Below are 13688 nucleotides of genomic sequence, written 5' to 3'. Positions count from 1 at the left end.
TACTAAAATAGTGAAATTCTATTATACTGCTAACTGGAGATAAGAATAAATGCTCCCCACGAGTGGTATGTATATCCTAATATTTTTTAACTGGAAAGTGACAAATGCACCACAATTTTGGATTAGGGATTCTCTCAATTTTCTAAATTTATCTTAAGAATTAAAGCATCAAATTTCAAATTAGTGTAAGTTTGATCTACACACATGGTAACATCTACAAAAGAAGAAATAGAATAATATCTAGATCAACAATGCTAGCTAGCTAGCTATGATGGTATAAACTACATGTTTATTTTAACTAAATAAATGTAGCAAACAGAAATTTAAGGAGGAAATAGTTTAAATAATGGAAAAGCTGAAAAATGTGTGCATGTCATTATGCTCTCACACAAATTAGTACGCTCAAAATACTCAGTATAATTTACTAGTAGAGTTTAGAGAGCTTGATATTAAATGTTTACACAGTGATTCTTATGAACTAATTGCTTTATACTCCTTACCTCGTCTGGATATGCGACCTTGGATTGTTGTTGCATATTCAACTAGTTTGATCTCGTAATATCATCTGCATAACTATGACTAAAGAGTTAAATAGGTCGGGGAAAAAGAGTTTGAATTTTGTTGTTTGCTCGAAAAAGAAGTTTATTACATCACCGTAGGGAAAGGGAAAATGGAGAAGGGAAACTGAATCCACATTGAAATTAGTTCAAGTAGTCAACCAACTGAAATATCAAAAAAGAAGTTAATTGCATTGGGGTAAGGGAAGGGAAAATGGAGGAGGGGAACTGAACCCGCGATAACAAAATGAAAGTTCAAGTAGTCAATCAACTAAACTATTAAGATTTTCGCGCTCAAAATTTATATTTTATGTTAATCATATATAATAATGTACGGCCATGTACATAAATTGGGCACCACTCAACTGACTCAACTCTCAGCTTAGTCATGTTACTCTATATATTTTCAGAATATTTCCTGCAAATGCAGCTTTGCATCAATCCCCACTGACAAAATCACCAAATAAGTTTTTAAATTTTTTTTAATCTTATAGAAATAAATTAGTTTTCTTTTAATTATTTTGTGAGAATTTTATGAACATTTGAAAACAGTAAAGTTGGCATCTTTTTGCTTTTCTTACTAATCTGTGACCTTACGTTGTAGATTCCATCACTTGAAGAGCACCAAATCATTAATCAAATGTCAATGAGTATTAAGTTTCATTAATCACAACTTAGTATACGCAGATCCTATCACTATCTCAGGTAGGTGTGTAGGTAGTAAGATTGTTTCCGAAGAACAGAACCTGAGACATTTAAATTTGTGTTGTTTAAGGCCTATCTTTTTTTTTTTTTGATGATCGTGGTGTCCAGAACAAATTTTGCACATCCCAACTAATTCCACGGAATACCTATCACGTTCCACCAACAACAGGTACCATGTAACTTTATCCATCGAGGTTAGATCATATAGGAAGAATCACATGATGTTCTTTTTGTCTCCACGAAGTTTCTAACCTGAGACATCAGAATTCTCAACCATTTCATCGACCCTAAGATCACTGATTAAGAATGAAGGAACTTTATCTATCCCATTATAATCCTTGGTGGTTTAGACGCATGACATAAAGAGAAAAAGAAAGCAGTGCATAAGATAGGAAAACAAATATATAGTAGTTATTAAAAGCCAAGAAAAAAAAAGGTGTAGCATGCACAAGAGTTGACATGCAGATAATGTAAGAACCCATTTGCAGAAAACTTTAAAAAAGTCCAAAAATAATAGAGTGAATTAAAGGTGGGAAGCACTATCAGTCATATAAAGAAGTACATAAAAAACTCTTAAGTTAAGGAAGGGAAAAGGACACATATACCCTCCCTCAAATTATCGTCAATGGTATGCAGATATCCTCCGTCATACTTTTAGAATATTGATATCCCTGCCGTCCAAAAACTAGAACGTATATGCCCTTCACTAACGAAGACTAAATAGGGACATGTGGCGCAATCTTATCCATCGATCGGATATTTAATAAATTGACACGTGTATCTTCACTAGTATAAAGGGTATATATGATCTAATTTTTAGACGAAAGGGTACTAATATCTTAAAAGTATAACGAAGGATATTTACATACCATATACGAGAGTTTAGAGGTATATTTGTCCTTTTTCCCGTTAAGGAATTCAAATGAATAACAAAAGAGTTTTACTTCTATACTCTGTTAGCATGTTAATGTAATATACTTTTTCAATATCAAATAATTATATGTGATTGTTCATAATAAGTGAAGATAGTAACTTGAAAAATAAGATACCTCAACTATGATCTACCAATCAAGCTAAAATATAACTAAACACCCAAAAATTATCGCCAATGCTATTTGACGATGAATTATCAAAAAAATTACGTTAGCTATGAACTATTTACCGACTTGTACACCATATCTAATTCCTGTTTTTCATTGAATGGTGAAAATCATTATAGTTTTTTTTAGTATATATAAATCATCCGTACATGATTAATCTAAAATAACAAAAAAGGAGAGGAAAAAAGCACAAATCCGACAAAATTAGCCTACAAAACCCATAATTCATAGGGTATTGCCACATTAGATTTTCATTTTCTTTTATTGCAACTTGCCTTAAAAAAAATCATTTCAAAGATAATTAATGTCTAAATCTAAGTTTCTTTTCAATCAGAGCTGCAAGGCAAGTGAAAAAATGATCTGTTCAGTGGCATGTTTCAGTCTCATTACCCACTTCTTATTGTTGGATGATATATATGAAGTACCCTTAATTTTGCTATTTTTTAAATAGATCTACCAGTGTGGCATAGACAAAGGCCACATCTTCTAAAAAAAAACATTTTCACATGTTTTTTTTTTGGGAATACGTTTTAGACGTATAAAATTAGTGACCAAAAGCAAAATATTGGGATCAAAATGAAAGAAGATAGTTTAAATAATTTGATTAAGTGAAAGTGTTGCATTACTTAAAGAGAAAAAGGGTGGGAACCACAAAGGAAAAAGAAAGGGAGAGATAGGCCTACATCACGGAGACTTTAAACACACAATAGATACTGGTCTTTTTTCTTCTGTGTCTTTCTCAGTTTATATATTTATATGGTTGTTCACTTCTCTTGGGAAAACTCAAGTTAAAAGCAACTCTTTAACTTCTCTTCCTTCTTATATAACTTCTCCCCATCATCAGTAAAACAAACTGCTTAAACAAAACACCAATGCCTCTTCATTGTGTAGCACCAAAACCAGAAAACTTTGGCACAGAATTGATGGCAGCTCCACCTAATTCGTCGAAGCTAGAGATGAATAACTCAGAGTCCTTTATACAAAGGGCCTTGTTTCCAATAACTTTGAAGGTCTTTTTTCTAACTTAATTTCTCTCTAGACTTGTTAGTTACATGCATAATAGTACTCATTTTGTTTCTTTATCAATATGTTATTATGCAGTTTGAAGAGGTTGTTTACAAGATTAAGCAAGAAACAAAAGGAATGTGTTGTGGAGGACCATCAAGCACAAAAGAAAAGACTATACTAAATGGAGTGACAGGTATTGTGTGTCCAGGGGAGATGCTAGCAATGTTAGGTCCATCAGGTAGTGGAAAAACTACCCTCCTAACGGCTTTAGGAGGCCGTCTATCGGGTAAGCTATCAGGGAAAATTACATACAACAGCCAGCCATTCTCAGGAGCTATCAAACGTCGTACTGGATTCGTGGCACAGGATGATGTCCTATATCCTCATCTAACTGTAACAGAAACTCTCCTCTTCACAGCTCTGTTAAGGCTTCCCCAAAGCCTTAGCAGGGAGGAAAAAGAAAGGCATGTGGAGCATGTTATTGCGGAGCTCGGGTTAAACAAATGTCGAAACAGCATGATAGGAGGACCATTGTTTAGAGGGATATCAGGTGGGGAGAAAAAGAGGGTCAGTATTGGACAAGAAATGCTAATTAACCCGAGTTTACTACTGCTAGATGAGCCTACTTCTGGTTTGGATTCTACTACAGCTCTGAGGATTCTAACTACGGTTAAGCGCCTAGCTGATGGTGGCAGAACTGTGATCACTACAATCCACCAACCATCCAGTAGGCTCTACCATATGTTTGATAAGGTAGTCTTGCTTTCTGAAGGCTGCCCTATCTACTATGGTCCTGCATCAACCGCCCTCGAGTACTTCTCCTCTGTTGGTTTTTCCACATCCATCACTATCAATCCTGCTGATCTCTTGCTTGATCTTGCCAATGGTAATTCAAACATTCTAACATAAATATCATTCCTAGCAAATCAACTTATTTTAGAGGTCCATAGTTTTCATTATTGGTTTTGCTAAAGTCAGATGAGTCGCTAAGCTTGATGATAAGCAATGGTAATTATTCAATACCTTTAAGTAAGTAGAGTAAAAGAGAATCCACTCATAAATTGTCCTACCATTTAATCAGTATATCTCAATCTAAATTCTTTAATTTTCCTTTTTGACCAATTACTGTATATGGAGGAGCAAAAGATATGCAAACAGTGAGACATTCAAATCATGTATATGGTGTCAAACATCTCTTTAAAAAGGATCTTCAAATTTTCAGGAATTGGACCTGATTCCAAGCATGCAATTGAGCAAGGTGACAATAGTGAACAGGAGAAGAAATCTGTTAGAGAAGCTCTCATCTCTGCTTATGACAAGAACATTTATACAAGGCTGAAAACTGAGCTATGCAGTTCAGATACCAATAACTACAGTTACGCAAAGGATGTTTCAACAAGTAAGTTTCCAATTAACTGTGAAGAAAGGGATGGTTATAATTGACTATCAAATTGTTCTCTACCTCGAATTAGTGACTGATTCCAGCTCTATCGTGCTCTACTCATGCAGGAAATGGTGTGAAGTCAGAGCACTGGTGCACGAGTTGGGGCTATCAATTTAAGGTACTGCTACTAAGGGGGCTGAAGGAACGAAGATACGAGACCTTCAACAAGCTTAGAATCTTCCAAGTTGTTAGTGTAGCATTTCTTGCTGGATTGTTATGGTGGCACACTCCAACATCCCACATTGAAGACAGAGTAAGAACTTTTATATGTTAGGAAGAAAACTAGTTTCAAGATTTACACTAGGTAGCTCCAATAACAGCAGAGAAGGCTCGTATTTAAAGCAACATGACGATATCTGCTAATATAAAACCATTTCCAACGTCAATATTGACAATCTAATTTTATCACATTTCGCATCATCATAGAATTGCAAAATTCAATTGCTAATATGATATTTATAATTTAACTTCCTCGTGCAGATTGCAATGGTATTCTTCTTCGCGGTATTCTGGGGCTTCTATCCACTCTACAATGCAGTTTTCACTTTTCCCCAAGAAAGAAGGATGCTCATTAAAGAGCGATCATCAGGAATGTACAGACTCTCATCATATTTTCTAGCTAAAACTGTGGGGGATCTTCCCTTGGAACTGGCACTACCAACAGCGTTTACCTTCATCCTATATTGGATGGGTGGGCTCAAAGCCAACCCTGCCACATTCATCCTATCTCTTCTAGTAGTCCTTTACAGCGTACTTGTTTCTCAGAGCCTCGGTCTAGCATATGGTGCCATGCTCATGGATGTGAAACAGGCCACTACCTTAGCATCAGTCACAACTTTAGTCTTCCTAATTGCCGGAGGATATTACATTCAACAAATTCCCCCTTTTATAGTTTGGTTAAAATATTTGAGCTACAGCTACTACTGCTACAAGTTGCTTCTAGGGGTACAATACAATGATAACGACTACTACGAGTGTTCAAAAGGCGTCTATTGCCAGGTTGCAGAATTTCCAGCCATAAAATCAATAGGCCTGAACAATATGTGGATGGATGTATTCATCATGGCTCTAATGTTAGTGGGATACCGGCTAATCGCTTATCTAGCACTCAATCGTGTGCGATGAAAACGTGAAGAGGGAACCATTTCAAGAGCAAAATCAAATGGTTTTTTTTCCGTCAACAACAACATATAGTAATAATGTTAGATTTAGATTATGATCACATTGCCAGATTTTAGATCATATACACCGAAAATTCCAATGTAGTAGTACCACTCTGGCATGTTTTACCTAACTGACTTAGGAAACTTCAGATGCTTGGGAAGAATAAAATCTGTAACATTCTGAACTGAATAAATATGCTTAGTGCACAATGAAGCAAACATCAGAATCATTTTTTTATCACAGCTAAAAGATAAAGAGAAAGCAATAACTGATGCACACAACAAGATTTAGGAATATCTCTGTGGGGTCTCTAAAACAAGAAGATTGCAATAATTTAATGAGTTCTACAAGTGCATTGACCACATAAAGACAGCACCTGTTTAGATCACTAAATGAGCTTCTTTTTTTCCTCCTCTCAGTGCCTTTCCTTTTCTTTGTATTATGATTTCATGGTGATATACTTTTATAATACCAATATCAAAAGTCTGATTCAGAATCAATTGCTACCTTCCATTTTAATGCTTGGGATCTATTTAGAGCCTCTAGAACATCTTAAACCAACTTCTTCGTGAGAGCATCAAGAACAAACAATGGATTCTTGTGATCTTACACATGCAAAGTGTGTGGTTGGTGAGATTCTTGAAGAAGCAAGATAACATTATATTTTGTTGAATGGTAGGTCAAGTTTGAACCAGCACTTGCAAATGAAACTAAATATTTTGAACTACAGTGGAACAAAACTTTCCCAATTACAACGCATTTAGAGTTTCTTCTTGCCAAAGACCTTATATAAGTTATAACATCCAAGAACAAGGAAAAGAGGAAGAACTATCATAAATTGCATATGGTAAGATAATTAATGTGTTGTGTCTGTTTGGTACAATGAAAGTTATAGTTCATGAAAACTGTTTTCATAAGAAAATATTCTCCAATAAGTAAATATGAATAATAATATTAGCAAATCGAATACTGATGAGAAATGAAAATTGGGTCTAACTCAATTCCAAAAGGTAGCTCAAGAGATGAGGATTGTCCAGGACAGTATAGGGAGACAAACTGTCATCCCGCAGACCGATATATGTGGGACTACTGACACTCCGCACGCCAAGGCCTGGCAACTAGAGCTTGGACAAGAAAATATGGAGATCAATATCAGGTGAAACAAGAATTGGGTAGAAATGGAAATGAGTCCAACTCAACCCCAAAAACTAGATCAAGCGGTGAAGATTGTCCAAACCGAAGTGGGATTACAAATAGTTATTGCTTTGATGAAATTTTGAGCATTAAAGATGGATAATAATATCTAAAATGTTAGGTGGAGCAAATGATAATGATTTAAAAAGCTAAGATAGTTTTAAGTAAAAAACTAGTTTCGCCCACACACCCCACAGGTTGGTGTGACCTTGTAACCAATGAAGTGGTTGACAACCGTTAAAGTTTTAGATTCAAATCTAAGCTTAGCCAAAAAGCAGCCACAAGGTGATTTCAATCTATCTCGTGAAATTAATGTACGCAAGCTGGTTCGAACACCACAGTTATCCAATAAAAAGAAGTTTTGCCCACAAGTGAAGGAACCATACACCACACAAGAAAAAAAAGAACTTTTGCCCACGAGTGAAGGAAGTCATTTTCTCCCATTTGGAAAATCATCCATTAAGCTAAATTCCACTATATCAAACACTACATGAAACAGTTGTTCTTCCAGGTAATAATGACACAACAAGATCATTCTCCAGTACATAACATAAGAAGAAGATATACATAACAGTGAAATCAAATAATGTCATACAACAGCAGCAGCCAGATGAAGATATTCTTAAAACTACGGCTTAACAGGGCAGGGAGCCCCATTTGGTGCTGAAAACACGAAAATGGGTGGAGGAACAAGATATCATATCCAAAAAAATCCCTCTAACATTGAGAGTTATTCAATTCATTTGCCCCCCATCCACAATTTTTTCTCAATAAAGGACATTTGTTTATAATTAACAGTGTCCTTTTCTTGTATTATGAGATGCACAATTTCCCACTAGCTAGGGTTAAATAACAAGGAAGTGGGAAATTCAATTACCTGTGGGCCTTGGCATGGTAGGATCCGAACAAAAACTACTGTGTGATGAAAGAGACAACAAATCATGCCATAGTAGCTATCCAATTCTCAGTGGATTGAAGATGAATGATCATGTTAAGCTTCTTTTTCTTTTTTCACTGCAACAATATTTGATATTCGTGTTGAAGTCGACTAACTTTGTATTTGTGTTTGAAAAGTACAACATTGGATAAATATTTCATAACAAAGGTGAGAATATATACTCAAAAGGCTTAAATACAAAATACACTATTTATCATTTCATCGTAATTTTTATTCTTCCATCAAATGACTATTAGTAGGCATTCCCTACCTTGGAATTCTTGATAAATAATTTAGAGCCCGTTTGGATTGATTTTAAAAAAATTAATTTTTAAAAATGTTTGAAATATTTTTAAAGTTGTTAATATGATAAAAAGTTGATTAATTTAAAGTGTTTATCTTTAAAAAATTAAAATAAAATTAATTTATATTTTACTTCTATAAGTAATAATATTTTCTATCATTCACATATTTCTTTATAATCACAAATTAATAATAATAATAATATAATAATAATAATAACAACAACAACAACAACAACAATAATAATAATAATAATAATTTAAGAAAAAGAATTAAGGGCCAAAAGGTAATATACTTGATTAACATAAAATGACTTTTAAGTTGAAGAAAAAGAGGACCCTTCACCTAACTTTTAACTTTTGGCTTAAAATAAATGATTTTGATAATTGTCAAACACTCTAATAAGTCAAAAAATTGACTACTAAATCAGTTTGACCAGCTTTTAAATCTTATAAGTTTTTTTTAAAAAATAACTTCTCAAAAAAGTGATGTTCAAAAAAAAAATGTGAGAAATTTAATGAAAAAGTATTTTTGTTAAGCAATTTGTGTTTGATTAATTTTCTCTAAAAATGCTTTTGAGAGTCAAATTACGAAAAGAGACATATATTGATATGTTTTTAATATTAAGACCATTTTATAGAGAGAAATTATTTCAAATATATAATGCAGAAACTTTAGTTACATTTTTAATTCAATTATTTGGAGTGTGCATATTTAATTTTTCAAGCAATATTATACATCGATAAATATTGTTGAAATTTTTTAAAAGAAGAATATTATTTATTACATATTTTTAGATTCCATCAGCTATTATCCTTTCTTTTTATGTTATAATATTTCAAAATTGTAAATTTTTTGACTAAAATAAAATAATAGGTAAATTAAGAAAAGAAAATTTGTTATTTGTTATTTTTCAGAAAGGTCCAAATCTTTGTTTATTCTTTTTTCCTTTTTTTGATCTTATAAAAATATCATTGTTATTTTTATTTTTAATTCTATAAAATAATACATAAAGTAATATATATAATATAATATACAAATATATATAAAACATAAATAAAATAGAAATTTATAATATAAAAATAAAAAATAAAAATTTTAAATAAAAATCAGCCAAAGTTATGAGATATGTTGATTAGTTAATAAGAGAGATACTGATAAATATGCATATATGTAAGTGATATTTTAGTTTTAAAAAATTAATATTACATTTCTTCTTCTACTATTTAAAAAAACCAGACTTTTTTAACTTCTTTTTAATAGTAGGGAAATTATTTTTGCTTCATTAAAAAACAGTTTTAAGAATTTATCAAACACTTAATTTTTTAAAATAAATATTTTTTTTTCGAAAAAAGAAACACTTCTAGTCTCACAACTGTCAGTCCTAGCATGAGTCCAATATTTAATAAACTTTTAATTTAATTTATATGATATATAGAGATAAATTTTAGAAATTTAATTTAATTTTAAGATGGTTGTTTAGATATTTTAAGTTAATAATTACTCTTTGTTTGTATAAATTTATTGTGAAGATGCTTATTAAGACAATCATAATTAAAATATTTTTCGTCATTGATCGTTGATTTTTTTTACTCAAAATGTTATAAGATATAAATATTATTACTGACATTCAAAATAATAAAATCGTAATTAAATAATATGAATTTGAGACAAAAAAAGCATAGCTAAAATGGATTTCATAATTTCAAAAATTATATATTAATTATATTAAATCAAAACAAATAAATTTTTTTTCTAAAACACGTTAAAGCAGACATATCAATGAAGACATGACATGCGTGTTTCAACGTCACGTCTTTCTTATATAATAAGAAAATATCTTTGTAAATAATTTAAAATGAAAAGAAGATACAATGAAGATGAACAATGTTAAAACACACAAATTCAAATCACTATTATATAAGGTATCTATTTGGACTTTTTGAATGATTTTGTGTTGGATGCTTCACGTAAATAAATTTAATTTATTTGCACATCAATATAGTTGTGTGTGTATTAATGATAATCGAGAACCTCAACTGCAATAATTTTTACAATTAATAATAATATTTATTTTTATGATTTACATTAATAATATCATTCACATTTAACGTACAATTTGTTAATAGATATAGTTTATAAATATGATCTTTAATTTAATGTTAGCGATTAATTATGTCCATTTGAGTGTACTCAAGTAGATATTTAAATTTATATACAATTGAGCAAGTTAACATATTCATTATACATAATATCCGATAATTTTATAACTTACGTAACATTTTATTTATATTATGTCATGTAAAAAATATATTTATTTATTTAATTTTATATATATTTAATTATTTATTTATACACAATCAAATTTGAAGGACAATAGTTATTGATGCGAGCCAAATTAGACGACACAAATATCGTTTGATCAAAATTTTATGGGTTTTTATTGCAGTTATACTCATCTACGAAGGACCATATACATCCCAACAGCAGCTCCCGTCCACCCCCAAACCGGAACTCAGCCGCCATGGAGGAGGAGGGAGGTGGACCCCGGCTAAGCAAGAGATTTTCCGATAAAGGAGGGGAAGTTGATTACAAAACCAAAGCTGGTACAGCGTGGTCTCACTCTTTCCTTAACCAGAAGCCTTGGCATCCTCTCTCTTACCCAAATCAAAGGAGAAAATGGATTGCCGAGCAGACTCATGCTCAGAGAGAACTACGAGCTGAGGAAATAGCCCGCGAGGTGTTTACTCTTATTTTCAACCGACCCATATATCCTATTTCCCTTTTCATTGGCGATTTTCTCGATTTGGGGTTTTGGTAGTTTGCTTGTTAAAACTGATTTCAATTTGGGTTCTGTTGTTTTGTGATTTGGGTTTGTTTCAGTTTGATTGATTTATCTGATTTCTTAAGTTAGCTAACTTCTTCGTCTTTTTTTGTGGGTGGGTGTGTTTCAGTATGCTCAAGAACAGGAATTTTTTCGTCAGACTGCTCTCGTCTCCAAAAAAGAGAAAGAAAAGGTAACCCAGTAAGTAGTAACCACTGTTGTTTATTTACTTGTTTAAAGATTTAGAATCAGTATCATAATCCAAAACAAACAGACATAAGAGTTTGGGTGCCTTAAGATGGGTATATTCACTTCAGGCTTGTGTTGATATGAAACTGTTAGTATTTTGTAAATGTGGATTGAATATGTGGTGTTCCAGGATGTTTTTGGGGGTTTTGACTTGGTTGTGTCACATTTTGTCAGATGGAGATGATGAAAGCTGTTAGCTTTATGTATGTTCGACCACCTGGCTACAATCCAGAAAGTGCAAAAGCTGCCGAAATTGCTGACAAAGCAAGAGAGCAGGGGCAGGGGCATGGCAGCACTTCTCAAGACATATCTGCAGCAGGGGCCTCCACTTCTGGGTAATGCTGCTAAGCTGCTGTAGTTTTAGAGACTCTATATCTCAATTTTGTTTAAAAAAACTGAAGCGCAATGTATCATGATTATAAAATCTGGACTCACTTTGATTGCTTTAACTCTTTCATAGTAGACCTGAAGTGCCACCTGATCAGGAGAAAAAAAAACCAAGGGCAAAGGATATATATGGCCGTCCGTTGCCAACAGAAGAAGAATTTGAAGTGCTTAAAAACGCTCCTAGGTATGTTTTGTTTTCCTTCAGGGCCGATAACCAAATTATAAAGCTATTTGAGATATGAATTTTTCAGTTTTAAGCTATTTGATTGTGAGTTGAGATTTGAGAAGCTATAACAGTTTACCAGTTTGGTTTGCTAAAGCTGTTTAGAACCACTTGTTGCTGTGGCAGTTTTATGAGCTCTATATACTTCATGCTTGTTTTTCTTTTCTTGCTCCCTTTCAAGGAGCTGTATGGAATCAAAACTAGGAAAAATGCTTCTCTTCTGATCCGTAGAAGAGAATAGTTCTCCCTTAAATCTCAATTAGCTTGCAATATTGAATTTCAATCATTAATTGGATTGTTGGGCAGAACTTGGAGGAAAGTAGATACTAGATACTGATAAGACATGGATGGAGTAATTTTTCTAGCTATCAACTTCTGAAAAGTTGATTCTGTAGGTACTTTTTTTTGTCGTTGTAACAAGTCAAAGCTACTCATCACTTCTTCACCAAGATGGTGTTATTATCCTTAGGCACAGTTATGTAAATAGACTAAATCTGCTTGCTGTCGTCGTCCTTTGTCATTGTCATTGCTCAAGCAGTTTTGACCTCCTTTTTATCAATGATGCTACTACTTTTCTACTGTCCTGGTTGCGGAACTAGGAATCGAACTAAAATTAGTGTTATACATGGTGATGAGAATCTGAGGCATTCCACCTTTTTGGTTAACTATATTCATTAATCACCAAGGAGTATTTACAAAACCATAACAAACCTAATCACATTTGTTACCAAACAGTATAAAAACTCAGACATCAACCTCTTCTATGGAGGAAACTAAACAGAAAATGCTGAGTCTATTTCTAATGGCCATAGGATCCCTCATATTACACATGTATGCTACCTCTCTGGCTACACTATCAAGGGCCTTCTCTTATCTTAAAAGTTCTCTGTTTCGTCTCTCGTCTCTGAAAGTAAGTATGGTGCATCTAAGGTCCACTGTATCCATAAGATGAGTGTTGCAGAGTATTAGTGTTAAGATGGATGTGCGGTCATACAAGATTAGATATGAGCATGTTCGGTAATTACAACCAGCACACTTGGAGGATAAAATAATCAGAGTTGTCGTCCTAACCTTTTTCTGGTCTTTGATTGGCTTCTTTGGTGGTAGTTACTCAAATAATTTTTTTCCAATGCTTAACCAATTCTTTTCTTTGAGTTAAAACATACTGTGAATAGTGTGATTGCGTGATTTAAGATCTTTTTGGTTACGGATATTCATCTTTCTTCTGTCCTTTCTTATTTTTTGTAATTGTTAGTAAACTTATGGCAGTTTTTGCCTTACAATACCAAGATATTAACACAAATGATTGTTCTTCACCTCTAGGCTGGAAACAGGTGTAGTTGGAAGGGCCAAACCCTTTGGAATTGAGATACGTAATGTCAAGTGCGTCAGATGTGGAACCTTTGGCCATCAGAGTGGTGATCGTGAATGTCCATTGAAAGATGCTATAATGCCAAATGAAGAGAGTCGAATAAAAAGAGATGACCCTTTAACTGCTATCCTGGCTCAGACAGATGCTTCTGAGGTAAAGTGGTCTATGTATGTGTGTGTGCGTGTACTCTTTCTTTTTCGTATCCCCCCCCCCCCCCCCCC

The 13688-nt window shown here is 33.1% G+C and overlaps 2 protein-coding genes and 1 long non-coding RNA gene across 4 annotated transcripts in view; 2 read left to right on the top strand and 1 right to left on the bottom strand.

The window, feature by feature from the left end:
• Positions 1-241: 241 nt before the first annotated feature.
• LOC114078380 lies at positions 242-8307 on the bottom strand. The gene is made up of 3 exons (XR_003580043.1): positions 8050-8307; positions 650-722; positions 242-573 (listed from the first exon to the last, which is right to left on the bottom strand). It is a non-coding gene; the product is annotated as an uncharacterized LOC114078380 (long non-coding RNA).
• Positions 3142-6218, top strand: LOC107029114 (ABC transporter G family member 14). Its single transcript, XM_015230436.2, has 5 exons — positions 3142-3372; positions 3464-4256; positions 4593-4769; positions 4880-5067; positions 5295-6218. The coding sequence occupies exons 1-5, from the start codon at positions 3235-3237 to the stop codon at positions 5937-5939; spliced, it is 1941 nt and encodes a 646-aa protein (XP_015085922.1). The 5' UTR covers positions 3142-3234; the 3' UTR covers positions 5940-6218.
• Positions 8308-10844: 2537 nt separating the features above from the next.
• The window catches only part of LOC107028865 (uncharacterized zinc finger CCHC domain-containing protein At4g19190), a 6684-nt gene continuing 3840 nt past the window's right edge, over positions 10845-13688 (top strand). The window contains exons 1-5 of one of the 2 annotated variants that reach the window (XM_015230095.2): positions 10845-11152; positions 11367-11429; positions 11660-11820; positions 11949-12056; positions 13419-13620. In XM_015230095.2, coding sequence (XP_015085581.1) covers positions 10937-11152; positions 11367-11429; positions 11660-11820; positions 11949-12056; positions 13419-13620 — 750 coding nt within the window. In that variant the 5' untranslated portion in view covers positions 10845-10936. Of the gene's footprint in view, positions 11153-11366; positions 11430-11659; positions 11821-11945; positions 12057-13418; positions 13621-13688 lie in introns of both variants that reach the window. The other variant, XM_015230094.2, reaches the window with a different exon arrangement.

Source organism: Solanum pennellii, chromosome 8, assembly GCF_001406875.1.
Source record: "Solanum pennellii chromosome 8, SPENNV200".
NCBI lineage: Eukaryota > Viridiplantae > Streptophyta > Magnoliopsida > Solanales > Solanaceae > Solanum > Solanum pennellii.
Note: the sequence above shows the minus strand (reverse complement) of the source record. Positions and strands in the feature narration are given on the sequence as shown.

Bases quoted from the DNA above. Each gene is read 5' to 3' on its own strand.
- LOC107029114 (XM_015230436.2), top strand. From the start codon at position 3,235: ATGCCTCTTCATTGTGTAGCACCAAAACCAGAAAACTTTGGCACAGAA. The intron at 4,257-4,592 runs GTAATTCAAACA...TCAAATTTTCAG, and splicing joins CTTGCTTGATCTTGCCAATG to GAATTGGACCTGATTCCAAG. The intron at 5,068-5,294 runs GTAAGAACTTTT...TTCCTCGTGCAG, and splicing joins CATCCCACATTGAAGACAGA to ATTGCAATGGTATTCTTCTT.